Here is a 23,839-nt window from a genome sequence, read left to right as displayed (position 1 = left end):
ATAGCACAATAATTTTAAGATTGTAGCTAATTTTATCTAGAAGGTCATAGTTTGAATTTGTGCATTAAAAAATTTTTTTTACACAAAAAGGTTTTAAAAATATTTCATAATTTTATATATATTTTTTAAATTTCAAGCAACTTCCGTCTTTTTTAAAAAAAAAAAAAAATCTGATACAGTGACTTGACATACACCCCGTTAAAACTGATAAGGAATGGGCTGAATTGTTTTATCAACAGCTATAACAAGACCTGATAAAAACTTCAGTTATGTAAACAATGAAAGTATAAAACCTGTCATTGTTATAAATTTAACAATTCATATTGCCATGTTAAAATCTTATATTATGTCCAATTGAGTCAAAGTTAATTTTTTAAAAAAATATCACAACAGATAAAAAAATTTTCAAAATTTGTGGTTTTAAATTCAAAATATATGAAAGAAAAGAATAGATTATACAGCAGCGACATCCAAAATAAATACTGTCTATTAAACATTGAAACGTTTCTAAATTCAATGATTTTAAAGCAGGTTTCGCGGTGAAAAAAAGGTTATAATTATAAAAAAAAGTTATTTAATAACAAATTAAACTATAGGTTCAGTCACATAAGAAGTAAACATGAAGTTTTTTGAAAAATGGTTGGATATGGAAAATGGTAATGACACAATAGTAATGGTTGGAAATTAGTAATGGTACAAGAATCTAGAACAGTTAAACTGTGCGAAATTAAAGATTTAAATTAGTATGTACTCAAGGAAACAAAAAGTAAATTGTGTTTAAAATTATATTTGGCATAAAAATAGAAAAAAAAAAAAACAACAATAAAGCAAATGAAAAACAGGTTAGCAGGGGTTCACTGGATCAGGAAATCTATACTTATACTGAAAATAGAACCTTTGGTGGAATTTATAAAAAAGAAAAAAATACCTACAGTGATTTTTAATTTTTATATATTGATGTTCAGTATGATTGATTACTTAAAAATATGCTGATAGAAAAAAAAATAAAAATGGACTTAACTAGTTTTAATTATGATTATTAACTGAATTTGATTTTAAATACTAGTTTATTTATTTAAGTCATCAAATAAAATTTTAAAATAAAAATTAGGAAACAAGTGTTTTTTTTTTAAAGTTTGAAAACCATTGGCACATGATATATTGAAATATGGTACATGAAAACCATTCCTCAAAAACAATACATATAAATATAAAACATATTTTTGAGCAATTCCACCGTTATGGACATAATATATGCAGACTTTAAATGCATATAATTTAGCTAAAAATCATGAAGCACTTTAATTTTTTTTTGTAAAGGAAATTTGTGGTGTTCTAAAGCTTTTTAACTTTAATAAATTTGAAAAATTTAAAAAAACTAAAAACTGACTGTCACAGAGGTAACACACAAATGTCAAAATTGCAAAGCATTCCTGTAGTCACATTAGAACATTGAAACCAGATTAAATAACATTGCAAATATAAAAAAATTTTCTCAGAAATTCTTTTAAAAAAATTCTCTATTTGTTAGTGAAAAATATCATCTGAAAATTATTTATAAATATATTACATTCTAAGTGATATGAAGTTGAGTTCTGTGATAGCTCAAAACAACAAAATATTAGGAATTATGCGGTCTCTCACAATTATATTTATAACTATGGGTGAGATTTAGAGCATTTATTTTCATGTAATTTGAAAGTCTTGGTTTGATATTATAGACAGAACACAAAATATTATGTCTTTATCACTAATTATTTAAATTGTGTGCTTGGAAAAAATTTATCATGGATGTAAACTTATCGTGGACTAAACTTAGAGTTAACAATTATAAAACCAAAAAAGTTTTTAACAAAAGATTTCAGACAAAAATTGGCTAATTTGAAATTTTACGATCATTAAAATTATATTTTCAAAAATTATTTTATGTAATTGTAGAATTATGTAACTTAAAATTGATTAAAGGTAGAAAACCTTTATTACATTAAAATGGAATATTTAATTAAAATTTCAATTTCTCATATTTTTTGAAAAAATCTTGAAATATGAATTTTCAGTTAAAAATGTAGGCATTAATTAAATGCTCATAGAAATCAAGTTGCATAACATTAAGATATGCACTTCAGGCTTTAAAGTGATATAAAAAAAAGTCAAATTCGTCAATGTCATGTTTAAACTTTTCACATGTAGGAAAACTTTCAGTGGAGTTGCCCTTTTTATAGCCTAAGGACCACAAGTTGAATGCATTTTCCATAATTTTAATATAGTGTGATTACATGTGTCAGACAAAAGGCAAAGACTTAAGGTTAATAAAAAAGAAATAAAAGTCAAAATTAATTTAAATATAAGAAAAATCAAACTTACATACATTCAATTAAGAGATTTAAATAAGGTATAATTGGGTAAAAAAGATTTAGGATTGATACAAAATACTATGTAATAGAAGAAAAAAGATGAATATAATTACGTACAAAAAAACGACAGAAAATGGTAATGATTATATGACTAGAACTTGCTTTTGATGTTGGCTGCGGACACTACTCAAAATTTGGAATATCTTCATATACATAACCAGGATAACCCCTAAATGCTAACCAGGCTATTCTCACATGGTAGATACCAGGAATAAACATCAGCATTCCAAGAATCATGCAAGGCCAAGCCCCATCCGCATGCTATTTAGGAGAAAATGAAAACAAAATTACATTGAAATACAGAAATACCATTCAAAATACAGAAATTAATGAATTAAATTGAAAATTTGATATCAGGACAATTAAACAACAAAATTATAAAAAAACCTCATTTTTCATTAAAAAATAAAAATAATAAGTCTTTTCTGTTTTATTTTGATAAGCCGCAACATGGGAAAAAAGTCTTTTCAGCATGTTCAGCCTTTAAGAATACAACTTTCAATAACAAGTTATATTGAAAATATTTTAAAGTTCCTAAGAAAAAACTTTATTTTAGAAGTTTTTGTTTATTATTGAGAAGTTTATTTTTAAATTGATATAATAAAATTACAGAGTAAGCTACTAGATTAAAAGTAAAACCATAATGACAGCTGAAGTAAAGTGCCTGCAGCTTATCATATTTTTTCTTCAGTCATTTGATTTTAATAAATGGCTGATTTTATAAAAAAAACTTACCTATATTTAACAAAAAAAAATTAAACTTAACAAACACACGAAAAATTAAGTTACTACATTTATGTTTAAGTTTAATTACATTTGACACACTTCGATTAAATGTCAGCAACATCACACTAGTTTATTTTTCATAACTTTCAATATAACCTCATGTGTCAAGGATAAATTAAAATGCATTTGAATATCAACTTTGACACTCAACTCTTGCTGTTAAAGTTTGTGTCTGGCTAACAAATATAAGTTTAAATAAATGTAAAAATGCATCAGCCCTCCTTTAATTCATAATTGAATAATAGAGCATAAACAGGAAGTATGTTAAAGTTGAAATTCTAGTACTACTTTATTTAGCTAAATAAAATAACTTCTAGATTTGCTATCATTTAGTTATATGTTTTACCTCATTGAGCACACAAGACATTCTATAGTTTATTTAAATTTGTATTCCTTTTAATTTTTAAACCTTGTAATCCTTGTTGACAAGCATTCAATAACTTTCATTTATTTAAAATATGTTTTCATTTAAAATCTTTGACTTTTCCCCAACCCTTTTCATTATTCTTTAACTCTGAACCTTTGATTTCCACAAGTGTAATCCACACCAGCAATTTTGTTCCTTTATTCAATGGGTGACAGACTCTATCAGCAATATATTTTTAAGTAAGAAAATTTTAAGTATTTATACAAGAAAATAGATGCTTTTTTCCTGTTTAAAACATGTCCCCCAAAAGCATTTTTTCATAAAACATAAATCATGATTTTATTAAAGAATGATGTTCATATGATTTGATACTGTAGTGAATTTAATTTTGCAGATTTGATTATGGAAAGCAGCCAATTTTTTTAATGGCAGTTAACGTTATATTAAAAGACAATACTGAATAATCACAAAAGGAGTTATAAAAGAAATGCCAACAACTGTTTAAGTAGTAATTTACACAAGTATGAGTTAAAGTACAATCAAAATAATATTCAGTATCTAAGAGAGGGTACTGAACAATAAATTTTGATAAAGGGTAAATTGCATGTCTTTTAATCTTAATACCAGGTCTAATTTTAAACTTTATAAGCATTTCAAAAATATTTCGAAATCAGTTTATAAAAAATTAAAACTGTAATATCTATATAATTAGAATTTACATTCAGAATCAACTGAAATTAAGAGCTCTCTTTTACTGACATATAACAAAATTTTTTGTTCAATATATGTAGTACAGTCAAACCTGACTGGAGTGATCACTCTTTGTTTTACAGTAAAATGGTCGTTTTTAGGGGTTACCTTCAATGACTTCAAAATGTTAACGAAAGTACATGATTTTTCGCAAGAGATTTTAATTTCACTTAGTTAATTTTCTAGGTACAGAAATGCCATTCATGTTAGCGTCATGATAACCAGATCGATGAACAAAGTTTAGCATCAATTAGAGATAGATCCACAATTATATCAGTCGTCGACCCCAACTGATATAATAGTGGGTAAAAACAAATTCATCAATTATGAACGATTGAACTATTTTGATAAATAAACAAATATGTTTTTTTTCCAAGTTTGCTTGTTTGAGACACTTAGTTTTTTTCTAAAATAATTCTTTTTTCTAATTTTTTCTTTCAACTCTAAAAACAAATCATTGATCAATCCCTTTCAAAGGTTGTCAAAAAGTGCTCTCTGAGAGCCACTCACAAATATTTTGAATCTACTTATTTCTTTTGTTATAAAATAAGTCAGCTGTATTTTTTTTTTACCAAATTTTTAATAACTCATAGATCTACTACAGAGCCTGATCTCGTCTTCGTCCAATCAATAGTTATAGTAAACTTGTTTACAGAAAAGCCTCATTTCACTGAAATTTGAGCTTCAGAAAATGTCAGGATTAACTTTACAAGTTTAGTTAACATAAGATACCTCTCATTTCCAGTTTCATATTTGAGACTACCGCTACTTCCATATTAAAGACTCTGTTCCAATATTTTTTTATATCTATAGGAGATATTTTCAGTTTGTTTCAGAATGTTTTCATTTGTATGTAGAATGGAAAGTTCAGTATCTGCAATTGGACTGCTTATTAAGGCTTTGATAAACCCGAAAGTAGATTTTATATAATGATAGGTCTTTAAGGCAAACAAACATAACATTAAGGTAAACAAACATAATTATTCAATAAAAAATAACAAATTGATGATAATTGATAATGGGACTTTGTAATGTATATCTATCTCATCAGTCAAACAATTAATTATTATCAAAGCTCATGAATTTTTATAAAAATGAAATAAGCGATTTTCAGAAACTTGTAACTGTTTAACAAAATCTTTGTGATCCATCATAAACTGATTATTTCTTTGGTTTAGACACATATTTCAATACCCAAATAATGATTTACACATAAATTTTATACTTTTTACTAAGGCTGTACATGCATATAATTGAATAGTACAAAATTATTGAAATTGTTTCGAAAATTTAAAATATTTCACAAAATCTAATTTAATTGCTATTAAAATTTAATAATTAAAAAAAGAATAAATAGGCAAAATTTTAATCAAGTCATCTTATTTCTACAGACAAAGTGGTTCAGCTTCTTTATCTAAGATCTAAAATAAGCTATATTTATATATTTTAAGATCTAACTTTTGTTTGAATTCTTTCATATGTTCTCATTTTTTTCATAAAGTAATATCCAAATAAAATCTGTAAAAGAAAAAAGTAATAATGCATTTAGAAAGCTTTTATTTATATACTTTTTTTTTAAAGAAGTAAAAACTTATGGCTGTGTATCTATGGATGGTTTTCTCTACACCAGGGTGCACTGCAAGTGGGTCACTGCCTATACTTCTGAGTTACTTTTTCTGGCGTATTTTGAAGCCTTTAGGTACACAACATGATCATTGTATTTTGTGACTCTCTTTAGTTTTGTATGCCTGCATGTGTTACCTGATTTATTATTTGTGTTTAAAAAAGGAATTGTTATAAGAATCATCATTTGAAGATCAGGCATTTCAAGAGGTAATAATTGTCATTTGAAAAAAAAAAAAGAATCACTATAAAACACGTCTTACCTTGTCAACAATTTAAAACCTTCAAAATTTAATCCTAAACAATAATTTGTAAATTGAACTTAATTTCTCTGCTCGAACAATATGCTAACACCAATATATGATGACGCACGGCTTGTAACAAGAAAAAGTGGCCAAGTTGGGACTGCCAAAAATGCGAGTTCCCTCTAAATCTAGAAACTATGTCATCTTTTTTTAACAATCGAACTATAAATAACTAAAACAAATGTTCACTTCAAACTCACCAGAATTAGTTAATTTCATTAATGTCTTATGAATTACAGCAGACTTGAGCTCAAAAATTATATAATTTATTTCGTTTATTAAAAAAAAATTATCTGTTTGAAAATAACGCTTTGCAGAATAGGCTGTAGTAAGCAGCTGTATACTTTTTAATGGGAAGTAGAGCAGGTCAAGAGTTAGAGATTGTTGCCGTTTAAATTTATATTGACAACACCATTCATAAAGTCTCTGCAGTGATCACAGATCATCAATGATAATAATAGAATAAACTTGAAAAGATTGTAAGCAATGATATATTTGTGTAAATACTTACAGAGCCACTGATATGTCCAGTAAATAGAAGGCAGGAGAAAACTATAAGCACAGTACCAGCAACAAGAAGAAATATAGCTAAAAGTATGCCACCCCAAGGAAATTTAGGCTTCTGTCGTTCATACTGTAAAATGAATGAATTTTAATCTTTATTTAAAATTAGAAAATAATATAAAATATACACTACTGAATAATTATACAGTCAGAGTTGGCAAAGTTTGGGACAGAATGATGCAACCCAAGGTAAAAATATGGTTTTTACCATTCTGTCTAAAAACCTTTACAATATTTTTTGTGTAAAAGAATTGATTGAAAATAGTTGATTCATCATAACCTGTCTTAAATCGTCAAAAATTAGATATTGATTCTAAGTAAAAAATCATAGACAATTAGGAAGACGGCAAAAATTATGAGGGGGAAAAAAACAGCAATTTTTATTCAGGGATATGGTTGAAAAAAATAAAAACTTTCATTCTCTTTAAATAATTGAAATTTAGAGAAATTAGAGATGTTTTTCTTTTCCTTTTCTAATTTATAAATAATATAAAGTTTTATAAATGTTATTTGAGTTAATGCAATATATCTTTGAAATTATGTATTTTGTAATTTATTAACATAATTTTAAAAATACAATGAATAGTAGGGTTACAATTAATAACAAACCAATACTGAAAACAATATATCAGGAAAAAATACAGTTGCATTTATATAATCAATGCATAGTGATTGCATTGGAGTTAAAAATGTTTATTCTGCATTCAGAATAATAAATGCAGACATTTCAGCAGGTTTTTGGACGATAAATCCCATATTTCTTGTCTAAAACCAACTTAGAATGCTTGAAACAGTAGTCACATAAGCAAATATAGCATGAATAACATGCTATGATATATATGTATCTATATACACACATACATAGATATAAACGATTTATACTCAATGAAAACCTATTGAATTTTGGCAAACGGGCCATGCATTTTGCTACACAAATTTTTTGCTTCACTTTTTATACAGAAGGATTTCCTTTTACAAATGAGCATTATGGATTTGTTATTCAATTGTACTTCAAGAGTCAATTGAAATATCTTCATGTGATTGCCACCATCATTTACTTCTTCCTGAATAAATAGAAAAAAACAGTGGCTATAATGGGAACATCATTTCTTGATAATACATATGAATATTTTCCATGAGAAAAACGCTGCAATAAGAAGTTTATGTTTCTTTATCCCAAGTTCCTTAAGAGAAGAGAACACAGCAAAAATTGAAACACTAAGAAACTGAGTGATTTTGATCAGATCTAATGTTCTTAAAGAAACTACAAACGAAATGAAAGCATTAGAACCTGATCAGACTTTTTTTTAAAAAATTTTAATGAACTCCTATTTCATTAAACATAGATCATATGTTCAAATAAAATATAACATTTTGAGCTAAACAATTCCAGGCAAGTGGAATTCAGCTTAAAACATATTCCAGAAATATTTTTTACTTTCATTTAAAAAGAGAGCTTCTATATCCTAGGTCATATAAAATGCACATATTCCACAAATATATCCCTAAGAAAATTTTTTAATCTCTCACCTCCTGGATAAAATGCTAAACTTATTATTTCAGAACATTCCATTTCTGTAGAAACACACTAGATTTATAGGTTAAAAATTTGATTGGTTATTAGATTTTATAATAGAACTACATAATTTATTTTGCTATGTTTTGAATAAGAAAAAATGAAGAAATTATGTGTTTATAATTGCTTATGCCTAGGTCAAATAATTTCAAAATGTCTTGAATGCAAGATAAACTAATGATAGTGTATATTAAGATATATATAAATATTTTTTCCTACGCCCACCTGATTGGCACTCGTCATTCAGGTATCAATAGGGCGAGTTTGTTGGCTACTCTTTCAGGAAGGCCAAATTACGTGAGCCAATGTTGCTCCCACAATAAAGAAAGATAGTACAAAGAGAATGAAAGAACATCCCTGCCTTGTTCAGGATTCAAACCCAGGACCTTTCTGATGTAAGGTCAGTTAGTCCGGTCAGCATATAAGATATATATGCTAAAGAAAATTTGCACAATTAGCAATATTTAAAATCACAATTGTAGGTAAGAAATTCTCCTACTTTATATTTTACCAAAAAGTCTGAATATTTTCAAAAACTTAAAATTTTCATTTCCAAATTTGTGCATGACTGATATAGATTGGACTTAAACCTAATCCACACGCTTACACACATAGGTATAATAAATTAAAGGAATTACTACTTCTTTTGGTAATAAAGATAACATAGTAATATATTTATAAGTAAGAATTAAATGAATTTTGTCCACCACAACATATAAATAGTTTAAACATGTATATTATGAAGGTAATTTCAAAATTAAGTTTACCCTGGGAACTGTAGACAGCGGTGTGTATGAAAAACGAAAAATATAATCAGATATGAAATACAAGACATAAATTTAATTTTCAATATTATAAACAAGTACATTAAGATAATTTTAATCATGCTTTATATGCTACAAAAAGTCCTCCAGATAAAAAGAACTTTGTATGTAGAAGAAGTGCTTGTGTGACTTCAGCATTGCTTCCTCAGTGCTTACACCCACTGACCACCAAGGGGACCAAATAGTTTACAGGAACCATTATATACATCTTGTATGCAATATTACTTTGAGATGACATGCCTCATGTCATCTCTATGTTTGCATATTCCTGCCCCATGACTTTTGTCACCCAAGTGTATATAAATATATACATACACTAATATAATTCTGATAAAATTATAATAAAATTATAATAGAAAAGAAAAGGGTCTGCGTGGCTTTTCTTATATGTACAATAAATTAAAATATTAACTAAGAGCAATAAATTTTTTGCTTTTTCAAGATATGATTCCATTTGCTGCATACTTGTTTAATTATTTTGATATTTACCTCATAGGAACTTAAGTAAACTTATACCTACAATGTTAGTAAGGGCTAGACTAGCCCGGAGGTTTTTCATAATATCTATCACACAGAAATTCATAATTTCTAGGAAATGCTATAACATGTCTTTATCGAAATATTTTATAATTTTAGATATATCTTCAGTAATGTACTAATTCAGGGTGGCCACTCAAAACAGATTTCAAATTTCCCTGATTTTTCCAGGTTTTCCAGGCAAAAATCTTAAAATTTCCAGGTTTGTGTTTTTTTCCTTTTTTCTTATAAAGTGTAGGATGTGTACAAGAAAAGTGTCTGTATTATAAAATATCTTATTCAAAATGTCATTTTTTTAAACATATCTTGAAAAAACAAATTTTTTTTTACAAGATATTTTTTTATTATTTTTCAATGTTCTGGTACAACATTAATTTTTAAAAAATTAAGACGTGGAGAAAATAATATGTTTAGCTTGCAGAATATATTGTTTTTATTGAATAATTTTAATTGTTTTCATTGAATTTAATGTGTTACTTTAAGTAGTATTTGCTCAAAGTGTACCTACAAAATGACAAAATCAGAATAACCAATAAAACCTTGGATAAGTATTGTTTAATATATTTTCATTAAGGAAAAGAAAACCGTTTCAGGGGATTATATATCAATAATTTTTAATAATTACAGTGGCTCCCAAAAGTGCTCACTCACTTATAACTTATATTGAAATAGGAAATAAAAATTCAATAATTAAAATGAATATTTCACAATGGGTATTTGATAATAAGATGTATAATCTATTCTTAGCAAAACTGCACGGAATATTTTAAAAACAAGGCAAAAGTTAATTTTTTAATCAAATAGTAACAAAAATGTTACCCCACGAAAGTCATCGTACATTTAAATGTTTTGGATCTCAGAATTAAAATTATCGTCAATTGCTTTTTTTATTTAATTATTTTTTATTTAATTTTTTATTTCTTTATTAGCAATTTAGTATCAAACCTATAATAGCAAAATTATATTTTAATTTTTGCTTGCTAATTCCGTAATATTTTATTTTTTCATTTAAAAATGACTTGTGGTCATAATAAAATAGACCAAATTTGATTATTTGTCTTCATAAGAGGTAAATCAGTAATGAATATGTTAAATTAGTTTACTGTATTCAATTGAATTGTGCAATATGTGATAAAATGCTTAAAAGAAGGACTTCATATCAGAGATTAAAATTATAAATTTTGTGGAAAAATTCATAAATTTGCAATTGAGTGTTGTAAAAGTTTCTGTAAAAATTAAAAAAAAATATTCTGCACGAATATCACCTGACAAAAAAAAAAAAAAAAAAAAACTAGTTACACGTTAAAAATAAACTTTTCTTTTGTTTTCAAAATATTTCATATTGTCATTTAAAATATTTCAGTTTTGTTAAGCACATTTTAACACATTTTTTATCATTAAATATACATTCTGAAACATTCATTTTAATTAATGGATAGTCTTATTTCATTGAAAGTCATAAGTGTATCAATACTTTTGTGAATCACTGTAATTACATTTCAATATAAAGCTGTACTGTATACCGTATTTCATCTTACCAGAGCTTCTTATAAAATTCACTGATCATATTTTCCTTAAACCAATATCTCAAGTCAAACTTTTAAATAATGGTATTTTGAAATAGCATTTTTACTTTAAAAGATTCAGTATAAAAAAATAAATGTCAGAATTGTAAAATTGCCTAATTTTTAGTTCTATACTCTATAGAAGAAAAAAAAAAGATAAAATTCCTTAAAATTCATACTTTTTTGATTTTTTTTCTTATTTGAAATTAAAACATTTAAAGAATTCCAATCTAAACACACAGTTTTTTAGTTTAGCATAGTTAATTGTTTTTGTTTGAGCAACTGGAATCTTGTACAGTGCAGAACTAAAACACTAAGTTTCGTTTTCCTTCTCCTGATTAAACACATATGAATAAAAAAAATATATATTTTATGTATATACATCATTTAATATGTTTCCGATATATTCCTTAGTCATTGTCAGCTTTTTTAGATAAAAAGATGAATAGTTTTGAAATATTATCTCTGGAATGCAAGCAACATTTACGAACTTCCGATATTGTGATAACTATACAATTCGAATTTTGAATCAAAAAACTAATATTTACCAACAAAACCGTAAAATTTGATATTAATATATAGTTAGTTCTAAAAAAAACTTTTTTTCAAAATAAAAATATACTATAAAAGGTTAAAATGAAATAGAAAAAATTAGCATTAATGCAAGAATTGTAACAATTTGTCGACAAACATTGCTGTTAGTGATGGGGGGAAATGCGTGATTGGTTGGTTTGCTAAGAAAAAATAATTTACAGATTTCTTTGAATGGGAGTTCAAAAGCTTTCAGAAAAAGAGTGCAATATAAAACTATTATTATTAAATTATAACCAACTAATTTTTAGGGAATTTAATAAAGTTAAAAATACAAAAACATTTTGTCAAAATAGAAAATTACCACTTTCAATTGCGAACAAACTTGAATCATTGTGTGAACACGGACAGAATTTAAAAACCAAATCCTAACCCCGTCTTCCACATTTACCATAATCGTTGCCTTTCCTAAATTGCACAGTCCCATAGTCTGCATAGAGATTAAAAACATTTGCTTAGCAACCATGGGAGAATTTTATGTTGTATTCTAGTTTAACAGGGTTATAATGGAGCAAATTTTGAAGAAAGTAAAGTAAGTTGATGATATTTTAACTGTTTGGAGATACTTTTCCGTCTAAAAAATGTGGGTATAATGGATGAAACAATTTAAATTAAGAAAATTAGCAAATAATTTAAATTAGTAAAATTAAAAAAAATATTAGGAAAAAATTTCCAGCTTTTCTTTAAAATTTCCAGGTTTTCCAGGTTTTTATCCATATTTCCCTGATTTTTCCAGGTTTTTTCCAGTATAAAAAAAATTCCCTGATAATTCCAGGTTTTCCAGGTGGGTGGCCACTCTGTAATTTTATATGAAGAATTGACTGGAAAGAAGGAACTTAGTCACAGAAATTATATCTTGCAATTATGTGAAGAGCTCCATACTCCAAGTGAAACATTAACAAAAGTAGTTAAAATAATTAATTCAGCCAAAGATCGTGTAAACAGATATGGCAACACTCAAAAAAAAATTTAATGCAAATAAGAAGGAAATGATACACACAGCCCTACTGCGGCAAATGTGTTTAAAATATTATTGTTCATTATGAAAACAGTAAAAAATGAAAATAAATCAGGTTAGTGTCATAAATTTTCAGTCTCTTTAATTAAAATGGAGTACTTCATTTTAATTATTTTTATAATCTAAAAACAACACCCGGTGGCTGAGTGGTAGCATTTCAGGCTCCCATGCCACAGGTCTTGGGTTCGATCCTCAGGCTGGGTAAGGTTGACTTAGCCTTTCATCCCTTCAGTGGGTCGATAGATGAGTACCAAGCATGTTTCGGAGCTAAACACTGGGGGTTTCACGTTCGGTTGACCACCTAACCGGAACATCTGCTCCTGCACCCAAGTTCAAGAAAACTGAGATGGGCACAGTAGGCCTTGGCCCTCTATGGGCTGTCGTGCCACTGAGTTCAGTTTAGTTTTATAATCTAAAATTATTATCATTTATAAAGAGTAGAAACTCAATTATATGAACAACAAAAATACAACAATTAAGAAAACAAACAAAAAAAAAAATTTAAAAAATAAAATCCCCAACCTTCCATTTTAACAACAAAATTGCTAAAGGGAAATAAAATACTTTTGCTATAAATTTTAAGTGCGTACTATAATATAAAAAAAGTTTAAAGATATTTTTATTTATTTCCGGTATCAATACAGAAAAAAAAAACATAGTTTCCTTCTTGTAATTTTAACCCCCATCTTTATAAAGTAATGTGTAGGCAACCAACAGCTAAATTATATATTTCCTAAAAAAGAAAAGTTTGGTTACTTTTAGAAATCCTGTCAACACTTCAAAAGAATGCACATCTTGTTGATCCCATATCAATCTTACTTTTCTTGACAAGCTTACTATGAAGTTCAATTACTTCTCTTATCAATTATGCTGAAAAGAATTACGCTTTATAGCATTTTCTTCTTGCAAAAACTTGTTATCATTCGGAAACTTGTTGTTCAAGCAATGTAATTCAGCCTACAATCTTTAAGCAAAAGAAGTCTACTATTTATAGGAATTTTAAATTAGAGTAATATTCAAGATAACTGAAAATGAGGCAGTGTTTTCATTACAGCGTGAGAATCTCGCATATTTTTTTATATTCTCGCATTAAAAAATGATTACCGCGAGAAATTCGTGCATTCTATAAACCAATTTCGAAATTCGTGAATTTCTCGCAATTTGAAAAAAATTTCTCATTTGCGCCATTTAGGATAAAATCCGTTTCACTTTTCTTCCTGGATCTTTTATTATTTTCAACATCTGCCCCATTATCTAGCTTCCCTATTTACCAGTATTGTTCAGAACCTTTAAGAACAACAGAACACCATCCTTCCGAACCACGGAACCTCTTTCAGAACGTATTTCTCTGCAACCACATGTTTACCGTAGGCAAGGTTTCTTCATGTAAGATGTTGAAATTTTTTGTTCGTTAATGTAAGATGGACAAATACCTTGTAAAGCCAATATCTTCTACTCACAAACAGACAAATGAAAATGAAACAAATGTGGGTAGAAACGATCAAAACGAAACAAATACGCATTTGAGCAACCTAATGAAAATAGCTGATGAAAAAGTAGATGTAGAACATTTTCCATATGATGATGCAGCAAAAATATTCAATGCTTTAAAAATTAGAAGATGTTAAAAATGCATTATAATTAAAGAAATGATTTTTTTTTTTAATTTTTGAAATCTTACCCTATTTTTGAGAAAGGGTGAGAAATTGTCACCCATTTTTTTCTGAGATGAAAACACTGTGAGGTAAATATGTATTTAATTCTTTAGTTTTGGATTGCTATTTTAATATTAAAAATGCATATTTGCTTATAATGACAAACTCACTATAATGACTATCTCATCAGATATTACAATTTGTCATCCTAACAAAATTTAACTGTATAAGTATGATTGCAAAAGTTATTATGTTCCATTTAATCATACATTTTTGATATCCAAATAGAAAAAAAAAATCTCAGGGAATTCAAATCATGGGGCTTCTACTATATCAGTAATAAATTACTTTTCATCATATTTATACTTTCTAGACACATATTATAAATTTATACACAATAAAATTCTAGGAAGGGCCACACTGGCCCCTTCTAACTCTCTAGGCAAATTTCAGCAATTTTCAGTCTTTCTAGTGTAAATAAGTTACAGCACAGGATCAGAATATTCTGCACATGCAGTAAATTAACTTTTCCTCATTGTTTTAATCATGAAACTTGATTTGTTGAAAGGATAGAATCATATACAACTAGTTTTAAAACCAATTGGAGTGACGTATGAGAACTAAAGGAAAACAAAGATAACTCAAGGAACTGAATTGGTTAAACGAACAAAATACTCAATTAATATATACCTGTAAATCTATAAATCCTTCATCAGTTCTAGTCATCTTATGATATTCTACACTGTTTTTCTTCACCATTTTTATTTTCTGTTCAAATGTCTAGGCGAATAGAAAGCAGTACAAAAGATTTAGTAAATAAAAAAAAAATAAATAATAATAATTAAATTGCGTACCTAATACAATAATTATTGACATCTTTAGCATCAGTAAAATGCATAACAGGAAGATAAAATTAGAAAAAAGAAAATTTAAGCAAAGCTCATACTTTTAAGTCGAATAAAACTGAAATAAAAAAAATACAAATAATGTTATATATATATATATATATATATATATATGAAAGGGTAGCAGTCACGGTGAGTGATGTTAGGCCACGCAGATAGCAGTTGGAAGGCAAAAAATATTTTATTAACTTCACTTAGTATATTTAAGACATTTTCTAGCAAAGGCGGAGCTCAAAATCGCACTCAAAAACTGTGTGCTTAAGTTTTTATCTTAGGGAAAGTAGCAAAGGAATTTCCCTCTATTTTGTTATATTTGAGGGGAAAAGGGAAGTGATAAGGATTACTATTGGTTTATGAAAGAAATCTAACGTTTCCCACACAGAGCATAGGGAGATATATCCTGCTCTTAATTAAATGCATAGTTGAGCCAAAAATAGATTTAAGAACAGGATGTGGCTTTTAAAAGTGTGAGAAAGAATTTGGAATAGAATAATTAATTCGGAATAAAGTAGGAGTTGTTTCATAGCAAAGAAACTAACATAAAAAGATTAATAAAAGCTTTTTATGTTACATCCCCCCTCGCCGAAAAATTTTGACTTATATCTAAAAATTTTTTAAATTATCCCTTTGCAAAACTTTCCTTATGATGACACAATTAAAAAATTTAATACTAATATTTGTAATATCAACAAGATATAACGTAACATGAATTATAATGAAAAAAAAAACACATTTGCACACTATGTAAAAAAAATTTTCATACAGTGTTAGAGGAAGAAAAAAAAATTTGAAGTAGCGCTACTATCGAAATGAAGTGTTAGATCTCCATTTTCAAAAATTTTTTGTGATTAAGTTTTTTCAGTCCTTCTTTATAATCACAGTAAATAAAGTTATTCCTCATACTAACACAATTAAAATAAACTTTTCACTTAAGACAAGAAAATCTATAAAAATTTCCTAAAAGATGTAAATATTCATATTCAATAACAAGATACAAAAATATGAAAATGCAAGTGATATGAGATATAAAAATACAAATTGACACTTTTTATCAAAAAAATTTTCAATATAAAATGTATAAAAAATTTTGACACAATGGTCTTTAATCTGAAGTTTAAGACTTCAGTATTTTTATTTCAATGAGATAATAAAAAGTTTGACACTGGTAAACTTGATGGTTATTTTAACCTTTGAGGTTCAATTTTTATTGTCTCTATATACTATTTATTTTTAGCAAAAATATCTGAAAAATTTCTTAAAATTCCTGAAGCTGGAAATTTTTTTCATTATCTTGAATTTGCATAATTCCGTCAACATGATTTTGACAATGCGGCCCCACATTATCACAATCAGTCTCAAAAACACTTGATAATTGAAGATTTTTTCAGTTTTGCTATTTAAATCTTTATTTTCAGTCTATCTTTTGTTTTATTTTTCTTTAAACTTACTTTGTTAACATTTTTCTTTTTACTATTCTTCTTTTTTTTATGCCCAAATTTTTATTTTCTTCCTTTCTTTTTGTTTTTCTTAGATTTGAAAAAAAAAAATTTTTTTTTCTATCTACTTTCTTTTTTGGTTTTTTTAATTGCAAACATTAACCAGGATTTCAGGGGAAAAAAATGTGTAAGAACAAATTGCTTTTACAATCAGAAAAGGTGATCAGTCTTCTCAGAATTTACATTACAACCCGTTTAACACAATTCATTATTAATTGAAATCCAAAACAAAGCTTTCAAATTCAATATGGTATTAGGTAAATCAGTTTTTTAAAATTTGACTGACCTAGCTATTTTCCTTATTTTTAATTTGAAGTGCAAGTTAGGTTAATTTGCAAATTACTCTTTGTTGGTTTTCATTTATCTTTTTTTTCTTCTTTTTTTTTGGACACATAACTTTTCGAAAATATTTGTTGGGTTTATTTTAAAAGTACCACCTGTGTTAGTATTTAACATGATAGTTTTCTTAGTCACCATCGGGTAGTTGTTACTTTTATTATTCTTATTTTGAATGTATTTTGAGTGTATCCGGATACTATTTCATTGTCAATTTGTGGTTTGGTCACTTTATGTTGGATTTGACTCTTTCTCTAATAAACTTGATCTGTTAATGGAAATGCCTGAACCTTCTCTGAGTCTAACTTCATTTAAATTCTAATTTTGAAAATTTTTGTATTGATTTTCAAAATTATTTGTTGCACTATTTTTAATTACCATCTTTAATTTGTAATTTTTGCCACTCCGTAAGGGCATTCAAATAACCAAAATAAATTTCATTAATTAAATATAACATTTAGTAGGAAGAAAAATAAATTTAAATGTATGAATAGCACATATTTTGCTTTTTTAAACACCATAATAAAATAAAAATTTAAATTTCTCTTCTACAATTAATATAATATACACTGTGATATATAATGCAATAAAAAGAGTGATTCCTTAAATAATAATTAAAACTATAATCATACTGAATCATAAGTGGAAAAAAAAAATATGTGATAGCACTAAATATTAATATCATTATTTAATTTAAACAAATAATATTATAAACCATTGAATAATAGCATCAATAAATGGAACTATTATCAAAATATAAATATTAATAGATAAATATAATATTACCGGAATAAATATTTGGAACAATAAACATAAAATTATATGTTCCTATTTCAATATATGAGCGTAAATGATTCAAAAGTATTCACGTTTAAAAACTTAAACTTTTGAGAGTAAATACCAATCACATCTATAATTAATCACCAATAAATCACTTCTAATATTTGATGAATCACGCGCACACGCGAGCAGAATCATAGCTACCACTTGAGATCACATTTTTGGTCATCTTCCGTTCAAGGAAACACAGAACACTCGAGAAAATCGCCAGAAAACGAAATCAATTCGATCATATGCTGAACCTTTATCAATCCTCAATGAGACCGACAAGCAGCAAGCAAATAGGGCAACACAGCAAGCACTTGCTGTAAATCCGCAAGAAGCTAATTGTTGATGGTAACACACGGTAGGCGAAAACGAAACCAAAACAGCGAAGACATCAATTCTTTAACGGCGATTCCGGTACAACGGTGTAGAGGCAACGTCTGGACCCATTATGAAGGAAAGTCCCGAAATTCTCATTCTTTTAGTCAGGATATCTGTTTCACGAGCAACGCCGGCATCTCCTAAAACTTCATTCCATTATTTTCTTCTTTCCTTTTATATTTATATATTTTTTACTTATTTGAAAAAAGCATTTTTTTTTTTAATGGAGCCAGTGAAAAAAAAAAGTGCCAAACCAACTGCAAAATTTATCTATCCTGCTAGGCTTGAAAGGGTAGCAGTCACGGTGAGTGATGTTAGGCCACTCAGATAGCAGTTGGAAGGCAAAAAATATTTTATTAACTTCACTTAGTATATTTAAGACATTTTCTAGCAAAGGCGGAGCTCAAAATCGCACTCAAAAACTGTGTGCTTAAGTTTTTATCTTAGGGAAAGTAGCAAAGGAATTTCCCTCTATTTTGTTATATTTGAGGGGAAAAGGGAAGTGATAAGGATTACTATTGGTTTATGAAAGAAATCTAACGTTTCCCACACAGAGCATAGGGAGATATGTCCTGCTCTTAATTAAATGCATAGTTGAGCCAAAAATAGATTTAAGAATAGGATGTGGCTTTTAAAAGTGTGAGAAAGAATTTGGAATAGAATAATTAATTAGGAATAAAGTAGGAGTTGTTTCATAGCAAAGAAACTAACATAAAAAGATTAATAAAAGCTTTTTATGTTACATATATATATATATATATATATATATATATATATATATATATATATATATATATATATATATATATATATATATATATATATATATATATATATATTTATATATATATATATATAATACAGAAAGAGAGAGAGGGAGATGATTTAGTGACATATTTTTAGATTTATTTAAATAAATTTTTCAATTTAATTTGAAAATTTGTTTTAATACATTAAAGTAAATTAAACGGTAAAAACTTTCAATTTGACAACCCTTCTAAGTAGCCCTCATGACAATTACAATTATCAAAAGCTCAATTTATTACTCATAATAAAAAAAAGGAGTAGAACTTTTATATTTTGTTAACCTGACCACTTATCTATCATGTTAACCCCTAAAATAAAACAAATTTGTTTAATAATGTTATTAAATGCTAATCAAAACCCTTCATAAGTGGTTCAGAAAAAAAAAACTTGTTTAGGATTACTTTTATGCAATTGGGTATTGTATTAGAATTTCACTGAATCAGAGAAATAATATTAAAAAATAACCTAAAACGAAAGATAATTTTAAATCTAAGTGACTTGATCACATGAGAGAAATATTAAGTTGCTTTAGTTTGTTTTGCAAATGACCACAAATTTATTTTGGGGAATAATTCCATATCATGATCTGTCTTGCCAACTACAATCGCTAAGGTGCCAAATAGATTTTAAACTTGCAAATTTTTTCAAAAAGAAAAGGAGTGACAATTTATAGACCAGACGAACATATGTAAATTCCGGAGGGAAATTTATAAAGTCCTTAGTAAAAAAATAACAGCTTCAGAAATTAACTATTCATATAAATCTTAGCTAAGACTATCATAAAGTAAGAAATACTAAAATATAAAATTTTCTCCTTTTACCTTCTCAACATAAGGTATGATTCAAGTAATGCAAAGATTCAAGTTTAAACAAAATAAACAGTTCAACGAAAAGAAAGCAAAGAAAAAGCAGCATTTTACCTTGTCAGTAAGTAAATGATACTAGATTTATGTCGTTTAATTCTTTAGGAAACTTATTCGTATTATGAGGAATTCTAATCTAAATCAAATGATTATTAAATTAATAAAACATTCAAAACGAGATTTGTTTACAATTTTTCCGTTTCCGACTGCTTATTTCTGTCAATTCACTACCCCTCTCTAATTCTACCTCTTAGCCAAGGCTAACTCGATCTGCCGCTAGCGCTTGCCTAGCAGCAACAGCGTGTGACGGCAGATCGAGTTTAGACTTGTCTTAACTCATCGTCGTAAAATGAGCAGTAGACTGATCGTAAAAACAAGGTTTCCAATATAGCACCGAAATCAAGCGTCATTGGCCGCGATTAGTAAGCGGGTGGATGACTTATTTGATCAGTCTGCGAGGGGACGAGGGTGTGCAGAATCGGTTCTCGTTAAACTGTTCTAAAGTAAAGTGTTCAACTTTGCGCACAGATCGTCGACCTATCGGAGTAGAGGGGATCAAAATTTTGATGACATGACTTCGGTCATCCTCAGATGTTTCCCAGACTGTTGCCAATGTGCAGTACTATCTTCTTTCTTGTTGGTATTATTAAAAATATTTCTTCGTTCTTGTTTAAATAAAAAAGAAATGTTTCTTTCTAGGCCTAGAGCAAAACATCCCTTTTCATTATTTCTAATAAATACATTGTACTTTAAACGCTTTTGACTATCAAATAATCAGTTCAATTTTCTACTTATCATTTATTTACTTCATTCTAATTTTCAGGACTCAGATTCTTGAGGAAAAATCCATAAAAAAAATACCGTACATAAATTTTAATTACTCTTTTATTTTTATTTATGAGGTGCCGTTTGAAATTGATGCTATATTGAAATTGAAAGTATGAACTTAGAAAAGTTACACGATAATATAACTGATGAGGAATTCTTGAGGACAGGGGATTCATTTTCTCAAAAAAATATTTTCCTAGTTGTTGCCCCGATATTAAGTTTAGCATGTCAAAACTGATAGAAAAAAAAATTATTCAATTCCATACCTGTCTCAAAAGTGAAGTAACAAACTGAAGGTTGATAAAACGATATTTATTCATTAGTAATGTAAGATGATAAACTATTTTCAGTGAAACAAATAGTCTATAATTTCGAAGAAAATAAGCTCTAAGTCTAAAAGTGGTCCACGAAGGTCTAAAGGACTTAAAAAAAAATAATTATTATTTCATATAAAAACTCATGACTGGTATCAATGTACAATGAGCCAGGAAAAAAAAATGGACCACCCTGAGTAATTTTCGATCCTATTATTGAATCTTCACGTTCTGGGATTCAAATTTAATGGTTCAAGGAGGTGACCTGAAACATGCCAATTAATTAGTGCAGACGATATTTTAAATTACGAAATCAGACAAGAAAAAGAAAAAAAACGTACTTTCTCTGAACAAACATCCCTTTTTTCCGATGGATTCGGATTTCTGACCTTCAAAATATAGGGGGCAGCTGCATTCTGGGAAACATGATCCCCATAGTCTGGTCAGGAAAGCGATCTAAAGTAGAACATTTTTAATGATAGTGGAAAATAATTGGAAAATAATAATAGCAGTTTAATAATAATAGAAAATTTTCTGAATTGTAAGGTATAAAACTTTTGACATTTTTTTAAGGTACATTTTTTTGTATGTAATTTTACATGCAAAATACAAAATTTGAGCAAATAGTTCCTGAGAAAGTGAATTTTAAATGCGCTACTTTTTTAAAATTTGATTTCCTAGGAACTATTTAACCGATTTCGCTCACATTTTGCATTTTGCCATGTAAAATTACATATTTTAAAATTATGTAAACACTTGCATATCTTTACAATTCATTTCGACTATTATTAAATAAAATATTGAAAAATAATAAATATTTACTAAAATTTATTTTTGGATGGTATTTTCCTTGGAGAAACGAATTCTATAATTGTGTGCAAAAAGTTTTCCATTTGCTTAAAAAGTACTCGAGATATGACAAAATACGGAAAAAGCAAAATTAATACTATGGGGTCCAAACTTTAGATCTCTTTTCTGATAAAACTATGGGGAACATATTTACCAGATTGCAGCAATTTTAGGGGTCAGAAACCTGAATCCATCGAAAAAAGGTATGATTGTTCAGAGAAAGTACTTTTTTGTGTCTGATTTTGTAATTTAAAATATCGTCTGCACTAATTAATTAGCATATTTGAGGTCACCCCCTTGAACCATTAAGTTTGAGTACTACTAGAATGTGAAGATTCGATCATTAGATCAAAAGTAATTCAGGGTGGATCTTTTTTATTTTTATTAATTATTTTTTTTATGGTGCACTGCACTATATTGTCAATACTGTCAGACTATGAATTTCAATGAACAAAGTTCAAGTAAGAGTCAGAGATCACGAGTTCGAAAAACCTCTGAAAGAGGGAGTTTGAACATTTAAAAATAATTTAACGACAGAATTTGCATAGTATTAATTTTGAGTGTGCAAGTACCCTCATTATGCAACTGTTATTTTGTATATATATAACAAATCAAGATTGGATTTGGAGTTTGCTTCTTTTGATTTTCATGACTGTATGTATTGAATTCGTTACCTCATGTTATGGAGATGATTGTTTTTCTTTTATGATGTTTAAGTTTAGTTATGATTTTTTTTGCTTAATAAAAGTTCTGATTAGTTCAAAGATGATTTTTTCATTATGCTTGCAAAGCATTTTCCACAACGCACTAAGCTCTGCCAGCAAATACTAGATGGATAATGTAAAAATCTCCTTTCTGTTGGGTTAATCGTTTAACCACTGTGGTTTTTCTTTCCATATAAAGCAAAAGCGGATTTATTAGAAGTTTATTCCAATGCTTGATCCAGAAGTCACCTTGTCTTTTTGGTTTAATTTAAATTTAAAGTTTTATGGAATTGAACATTGATAATTACATATCCAATATGGCCTGTCTATTTAACAATAGTGATAGCATATAATGCGCCAAATGTACGAAAGAATATTTCATTCGGTAAACATTTGAATTTCGAACGTTCGAAAAGTGACCATTCTCATACGCAAACAATTCCATCAAATAAAATTTTTTTTAAAGGTGTTTCTAATTTAATTTTAAATTTAATTGCGTTTTTAGAGGTAATGAAGAAAGTCAATCGTTTGAACAAACAATTCCTTCTATCATATTTTACTAGATTTAAATTTAATTACACTTTTTAGAGAAACACTTATTTTACAGTAATAGTTTGTAAGTTGGTAAAATTTAAAAAAAAGTATTTTTAACATATTTATTGCAGAAAAAATGAATGTCGTGTTTGTCAATACTTAAGCTTTAAAGAGTAAGAACATAAAAGAAATTACTGGAAGACGAAATACCTAAAGTCTTAAAGTGTTTCGCAAAGTTTCAAAATAGAAAAGTTACAAACGGAGGTCATGAAATGTTGAAAGTTATGGGCCTTGCTCGTAAAAATTTTCTCTAAATTGCTTTGAAGGTATAGGAAACAGTTATTTTATTTTATCTTTCACAACCATCAAAATATAATGTTTTTGTTAATTTTCGTAAAATACATTGTATCTAAAATTTGGTA

At 27.5% G+C, this 23,839-nt stretch overlaps 1 protein-coding gene across 1 annotated transcript; it reads right to left on the bottom strand.

The window, feature by feature from the left end:
- Positions 1-638: 638 nt before the first annotated feature.
- Positions 639-20,414, bottom strand: LOC107452995 (transmembrane protein 230). The gene is made up of 4 exons (XM_087155776.1): positions 20,246-20,414; positions 15,266-15,355; positions 6,757-6,879; positions 639-2,675 (listed from the first exon to the last, which is right to left on the bottom strand). The coding sequence occupies exons 2-4, from the start codon at positions 15,332-15,334 to the stop codon at positions 2,538-2,540; spliced, it is 330 nt and encodes a 109-aa protein (XP_087011902.1). The 5' UTR covers positions 15,335-15,355; positions 20,246-20,414; the 3' UTR covers positions 639-2,537.
- Positions 20,415-23,839: the final 3,425 nt, after the last annotated feature.

Source organism: Parasteatoda tepidariorum, chromosome 12 (genome assembly GCF_982258835.1).
Source record: "Parasteatoda tepidariorum strain Cologne lab strain chromosome 12, Ptep-v5.0, whole genome shotgun sequence".
Classification (NCBI taxonomy): domain Eukaryota; kingdom Metazoa; phylum Arthropoda; class Arachnida; order Araneae; family Theridiidae; genus Parasteatoda; species Parasteatoda tepidariorum.
This window is presented reverse-complemented; position numbering and strand designations above follow the sequence as displayed.